The 7,439-nt window shown below is 45.6% G+C and overlaps 1 protein-coding gene across 1 annotated transcript; it reads right to left on the bottom strand.

Moving 5' to 3' along the window:
• Positions 1-1,376: 1,376 nt before the first annotated feature.
• LOC142904910 (B-cell receptor CD22-like) lies at positions 1,377-3,161 on the bottom strand (the record flags this gene model as incomplete). The annotated part of the gene is made up of 3 exons (XM_076051307.1): positions 1,377-1,648; positions 2,458-2,679; positions 2,807-3,161. Coding segments are annotated over 3 exons (849 nt in total), but the record flags the coding sequence as incomplete, so codon positions are not given.
• Between the last annotated feature and the right edge of the window lie 4,278 nt (positions 3,162-7,439).

Genomic DNA, 7,439 nt, shown 5'->3' on the forward strand with positions numbered 1-7,439 from the left:
GGTTTAATTGAAGATTTGGAGAAATTATTTATTATGACATGCAGTTGCTTTGGTCCTCGGGAGGGCACAGGCATCAACCGTCAGCTGTTGCTGTGCCACACTGCTATTTTGCCTTCTGGCTCCATCAATTGGCCAGTGTTGACAATGAAAGAGCCGCCAAAAGGATTCCGATTCTGATTTTGTCCTTGAGTGTGAGCAGTGACGTGCAGTCAGGGGGTGGGGGGGGGGGGGCAGGTGAGGCACAGCCTCACCTGACAATCTTGGAAAGAAAAAAAATGTAAAGTGAAAAGAAAATAATTAAATGGTTATATTTATGCAGTGATTTGCACTTTGAAGGTATTTTTCAGTGAACTTTGCCAGTTTCAGATTGTTTTTTATTTAATGGATTTTCACATTTACTGTTCAAATATTGAGAAGAGACGTGTGGTGAGGCAGCAGCCTTCTCTGCAGTGAGACCTGATTCTCTTGTTTTACACATTAATTATTGATAATTAAACAGTTGCTGTCCGGCAAGGGAGACACTGAACCTGGAGGGGGAAAAAAAAAATCAGTTTTTGCTCCACAAGAGTCAATAGTGTTTCATTTTTTCACACTGACCTCTAGTGGTAGGATGAAGCAAAAAAACAAACAAACAAAAAAAAAAACACACACACACTTTACTTGATGGACCTTAACCACCAGCAAAAGGCCTCTCAGCGCCTCAGTCTCTGTCTTTGAGATGCTCAGTGTGTGTGTGTGTGTGTGTGTGTGTGTGTGTATACATATATATATATATATATATACATACATATATTCTGGCTGATTATACTGTATTAAACTGATTCTGTGGTGTTTGTTGGTCTTGAATCCTGCCTGTGTGTGTCTATTTGTGTCTGTGTGAATTCCTTTGTTCGGACCCTTTCAGGTCACCATATGTTGGGCCTCACTGTCGACGGCTGGCTGCACTTCTGGGCTGCAGTTTGGACTTTCCGTGTTCCTGTCGTCCAACCAAACACACATGCGGATTCATTCAGTTAATCCATAACAACAACTACAACAAACAAGCTAAAACAAGGACAAAAAAGAAAAAAAGAAAAAAACCTGCATGATGGCTCGTTGTTTGTCCTGTACCACAGGATGAGGAGGAACGGCAGCGGAAGCAGCAACAGAGGAAGAGTCAAGCTAATGATGTTCACAATTAGGATGTGTTGTTTATGCTGCTGCTGTTGTGCTGCTGTGTCTGCTGACACACACACACACACAAACACACACACACACACACACACAAACACACACACACACACACACACACACACACACATAAACGTCAGACAAGCATGGGAACATGAGATTCAAGTTTGTGATGTGTGTGTGTGTGTGTGTGTGTGTGTGTGTGTGCAGGTGACCTGACCTTCCACATTGAGGCTCAGTGACCGGGATGTGGCGCTCCCCAGGCCGTTGCGCACTTGACACCTATAGTGTCCGTTGTACAGAGCGCTGAAGTGGCTGATGGAGAAGGTCTGTCTCAGTGCTTTTACGCCTCCAGTGGTCTTGTACCAGATGTAGCTAACCGCAGGGTTAGCATCGCTACTGCAGTTCAGAGTCACTGTGTCGCCCTCCAGCAACCCAGCAAGTGGACTCACTGACACACGGGCAAACCGCGGAGCATCTGGACACACACACACACACGCGCGCGCGCGTGCGTCCGCGCACACGCAAACACATACATGCATTAGTATTAGCCATTTTCTTTAATTTAAAGAGAAGGCAGAGGTCCCTCTGTGCTCGATTAAGAACTACCTGTACTTGTACCTCACCTCTGGCTGTAAAAGTGGGTCCAATTAAAAGTACACCTGAACATTTACATGTGTGTGTCTCCAGGTGGTGTAAGATGAATTTCATTTTGTTTTTTACTGGCCTTTATAATGTGAATTCTCTTTTTGAATCAATTCAGTTAAAAACAAAACCTGATATATTCTGGAAATCTGAAGGAGAGACTCTTTGCTGGTTGTTTAAATATGATGTTTTTGCTTCGGCAAAATTTTTCAGAATTGGCCTGGTATCACCATCAATCCATCTTTTATCCTATATCACAAACCATATTCATTTGTATGTGTCCCTATTTTCATAGATTTTGCTACATTTTGCTTTGTTCTGTGGTATGTCACGTGGCTATTGTTCTTGGTCATTGGTCATTGTGGAAACATTGTCTATTAGATGTATTGATCAGTGTCTAATAAGCCCATAAGGGCTCTGCACCAATCGCGGTGTTTGACACTTAAACAGATCAATCAGTCAATCCATCAATCAATTACAACTCAGAATCATATTTTATAAGATCAACAACTGCCAACTGGAAACAACGGCAAATGGTTTTGTTCCTGTTCAGGCGGAAATGTGGAGGAGATCCAAGTGAATTTGGTTTTTAAAAAACCCGCCCACGGCAACACCTCAGTCAGCAAGGAGACTTGGACTCACACACTGCAGGAGAGTGAACGCGAAACCCTGACAACCCGCAACTGAATCGGTCGGCTGCCTTGATGCGCTGCAGGTAGAGGATTTGTCCACCACCGGCTTTCTGTCCGTTCCTGTACCAGGTGTAAGCTGGCTGGCCAGTCACATGACACGTGGATTCACATGACAGCCTCAAAGGACCACGGTCACCGGCTGGTCTGCTCACACGGATCTGGGGACGAGGATCTGTGATCAGCAACAGCCGTGTTACTGTAGGCTCTGATGATGTGATGCTGACGATATTGTGATATTGAGGACGCAATACTGATAGTGTTGTGGTGATGCTGTTTTTGTGATGTTGTGATGATCTCACCTGTTACGCTCAGAGTGACTCCAGGGACACTGGTGGTGACATACTTTCCTCTGTTTGTGATGAAGCTGAGCCAGTACTGGGCAGCGTCGCTCTCTCTCAGGTCCTCAATGGTCAGAATGCAGTTTCTGTTGTCGCAGGATTCTGTCCCACGACTTGAATTTTCCGGGACCAACCAGTTTGTCTCCTGCACTGTTGCCCAGTCTGGGTGCCAGTAGGTGGCGCTGATATTAACTGTTGATCCTTTCACGGCACAGATGTGACGATGATGGTAGTCTATGCCCCAGCTGTCCTGAGTCCGCACCACTGTTGGACAAAGCCAATCACAAGCCAGACAGGTCAGTGGGCCCCCAGAAGGACAAACGTATGAAATAAAGTATTATAATAATAATAATAATAATGATAATAATAATAATAATAATAATAATGATAGTAATTATTATTATTATTATAATAATTATAATAATAATCATCATCATCATCATACATTTAATTTATATAGCGCTATTTAGAACTCGGAGACGCTTAACAAGCAGAGATACATAAAATACAAGAGCCCGTCTCACTCCCGTTGGCCACCGCGTCGGTGTTCCATCGCATCCGAATTAGGCTGAACAAACCTCCAACATTTTCTCTGTTCGTTCCACTCCGACCGTTGTCGTCCTTGGTGCTTCGGTAGTCGCTCGGCATTTTTATTTTTTTATTTCTCCGGACACTGTTTCGCTGTACAGTGACGGCCACCGGCTGCGAAACCAGGAAGGCTTTTCATTGCGCGTCGCTCCGTCCGTCCAGCTCTCTATGAGCTTTTTCTTCGGCCACAGACAACAGAAACGTCTGTAGTTCTACGTTCACCCATGGTACAGTTTCATAATCTTTTCAGTTTTTAATACGTGAAACTGTAAAAATCCACAGGCGCGGCATTTTAAAAATGGCGGTCTTGGTCTTTCGTGAGAGACTGCCTTTGGCTTTCGTCAAAACTTTTACCCAATCAGTGCCCTGCACGTTGCTACGTCACCCATACGGTGTCAGCTCTGCTCGCTTCGAACCCCAAGGAGGCAGGTACCAAAATCGTAACCCCTGGGACCGTGCTGGGGCTCGTGGAAATGCCTGAATACCGACCCGTACCGTACCGAGATGTTACCTAGGGCGCCTGTGGGTAAACGCCCTCAGTTGAGTTTTGAGTGGTGACGAAAGCTTCACAGTTGCCTCCCTACCAACCTCTCTATCTCTTACACACACCCTTAGGCCTTGGTTTCCTCACTCAGATCCCACATGCAAGATTCAAGACCACCAAACACCATTTGGCCTAGGGTCAGTTAGTTAAAGTCCAACTGACCACATCACTGAAGGATGGAAAATGTGTCCTTGGCATTTGATCCCTCCCCTCAGGTCCCTGCGCTCGAGAATCATTGGCACATTTAAAAATGTCATAAATGAGAAGAAAACGATGAGAACTTATTTAGATGTAAATCAAGTAAAGTCCTGATTTTTTTTCTTCGGGCTTTCACGTCCGTGAAGCCAAACGAGCTTCAAGTCCAAGAGGACTGTTCTGGTAATTCAAGGGTAAGAATTTAGCCCCACAGTCAAACACGTCTTAACTTCCTCTTGCTCTCAGACAAGCGTGAAGGTACCTTCAGACAGTAAATGAACATTACCTGGTGGCGAGAGAAGGAGAAGCAGGAGAAATCTAGCAGCTCCTGCTGCTACTGTTATTAAACTCATTGCTGCTCCACTAACTCTGCGTCGCACTGCAAAGGAAAGGACAAGTGGCAGCAGGAAACTGATTGACGCTGTTATCAAACAGAGGATCAGTGACATGGTGAAGACAGGAAGGAGGTTTTGCAGTTTCTTAAAGATAATCTTTAACATGTGTAGCTGGATACTCTGAACTTGGACTGAATTTGGCAAGAGACAGAAGTGTTTATGGTGCTTCAGCAAATACAAAATACACCTTCCACCAAATTCTTACAGCCAAGGGCCAGGAATCATGCAGCAAGGTTAGGAACTGTGCAGGAGGGATTAGGAACCATGCTGGAAAGGTGAGGACCCATGTAGGATGGATTAGGAACCATACAGGAATGATCAGGAACTCTGCAGGAAGGGTTAGGAACTATGCGGGAAGAATTAGAAACTGTGCAGGAAGGGTTAGGACCCGCGTAACATGGATTAGGAACTGTGCAGGAAGGATCAGGAACTGTGCAGGACGGGTTCGGAGCCATGCATGATTTTTTTAGGAACCACGTTGGAAGGCTAAATAACCATGCAGGAATGTTAGGAACCATGCATGTTGGCAGGCAGGGATAGGGAGTGGAAAGCAGGGGTATAGGGTGTGGTGGGGTGTGCTGGGAACAGAGCACCAATGACATGAAATCAGGGAATTGGTCACTGGTATCAGAGCACTGGGGGATGAGGGGTAAGCTACTTGTTGTCAGTGGGCTGGCAGGAGCTCCCGAGAGACTCTAATTTTCCAGTAGGTCTGGACTGATTCCATCTTTGACGGTGAGGACTGGGTGCCCGCTGGCCAGTCAGCAGACATAGGTTGCTGGCCATCAGTGGTGTTTTTGTCCATACCAACTTTACTCATTTCATGACCTACACAATTAATATTCTGGGACGTACACTAAAACGTCTTCTTGCTCGAGTTGTGCCTCTCTTGGTGTTGCGCATTGATCTGCAGTTTCCACTCACAGCGATGTGTGGGTCAAGTCTCAGTGTTTTGAATTTATACCGGAGTGTCAAACACGTTCACCTCAGACCAGAAATGGTCGTGAGCTGCATCTCTGCACTCCATAATGTGGTAGACACAGAAATAATTATATCAGACACTAACAGAGAACAGACCAGCAACAATGGAGACTGCGGTCACAGCGGTCGACTCGTGGCGTTACGTGAAGCAGTAGCAGAAGCTGCAACAGACGTTTTCATTTGCTGTGCTTATATATAAACTGAAGCCGACCCCAAAAAACCCAACAGATGGGGGAAGTGGAAGTTGAAGTGAGCTGCTCCCCACTGTGCAGAATCCCCTGAGTCTGTGTCTGTTCCCAGGCTGAGCAGCAGCAACAGCAGTAGGATGACTTGGGCTGCAGATGCCACTGGACGGACCGTCCTGCTGCTGCTGTGCTTGTCAGGTGAGACCTTGGCCATGCCCACTTCACTCTAGGCAACTTCAGTATTGCCTGGTATATGTGTCAGTTTGAATATTATTAAGGATCCGACAAACACTTGGATTAATCTTTCACTATCAACATGATCCCACTGATTTGAATGTTTCTGTATATAACAATAATAATAAACTTTTATTTGTACAGCGCTAAATCACAACCAAAGGCGTCTCAAAGCGCTTTATACAATCAGAGAGAACCAACCGGGCCCCCGGAGCAAGCAAGATGCGACAATGGCTGGGAAAAACTCCCCTGTGGGAAGAAACCTAGGGCAGAACCAGACTCCAGAGGGCCATCATCTGCCTATGAGTAGTTGGGGTGAAATACAAAAATAGAGGAGAGACAGAGAAAGAGAGAAAGGAGCAGAGTGAGCCAGGGTGGCAGACAGGACAGAGTGAAAAACAGATACACCAACCAGGCAAAACGGATATAAACACAAAGAATAGGAAATAATTCAAGGCTGCTGTCCATGTGGAATGTAAGTGTAAGTGTCCATGCTTTGGAAGGCAAGAGCCTAGCTCGATGGACAATCTGCCGATAGGACTAGTCCAGGTCCTAGGCCTGGTGGTGGGATGAAGCGATGACACCAAGACCCCCAGGACAGCACAATCCAGCTCCTGGCGCAGTGGTCATCACCTGCTGGGGACACAGAGACTGCGGCAGCATCATGCATATCGAGCATACTATACAGAGCATAATGAGAGCTAGTTTGGACAGAGTAGATAGAGTAAAAGATTGATTGGGAGAGGAGAGTGATAGAGGCTCCGCCTGCACAGAGCAACGATCCCTGTAACGAGAGCGAAAGAAATTTTTGGGATAACTAAAAGACCTGAATCCTCAGAGCGAAGGGCTCTTGGAGGATGATAAAGTTCAATAAGTTCCCTAATATAAGAAGGAGCCTGAGAATGAAGAGCTTTGTAAGTTAAAACTAGAATCTTAAATTCAATTCTAAATTTGACTGGCAGCCAATGCAAGGAAGCTAAGATTGGAGTAATATGCTGCCTCCTTCTAGTTCCGGTTAACAATCGTGCCGCAGAGTTTTGGATTATATCTTGTATATATGTCAACAGTATCTTGCTGCAGTCCTGTTTTCAATTTCCTGCAACTGTTCACTGTGTCATATAAGAAAATAAAATATGTGACACAGTCGACTGTGTGTAAATCCTCTCACAGGTCAATCTAATTCACACAAACAACGCTCAAATTTTTAGATGATGTATGATCTGTGGATGGTCTGACCTGATCCTGCATCAAGTGTTCAATCAGCTTGCAGAAAGAACCAGCTGAGCCTCATTGGAGTCTCTGGGGTCTCTCTTGAAATCTCTCTGGAACCACTCGAGTCTCTGGCGTTCTTCTGGAGTCTCTTTGGAACCGTTGGATTCTTTGGAGTCTATCTGAAGCCTCAGAAGCCTCTCTGGAGCCTCTAAAGCCTCTCTGGAACCGCAGGAGTCTCTCTGGAACCTCAGGAGTCTCTC

The sequence above is a fragment of the Nelusetta ayraudi genome, unplaced genomic scaffold, assembly GCF_046127955.1.
Source record: "Nelusetta ayraudi isolate G7.1 ecotype Tasmania unplaced genomic scaffold, CSIRO-AGI_Nayr_v1 ptg000134l, whole genome shotgun sequence".
Taxonomy (NCBI): domain Eukaryota; kingdom Metazoa; phylum Chordata; class Actinopteri; order Tetraodontiformes; family Monacanthidae; genus Nelusetta; species Nelusetta ayraudi.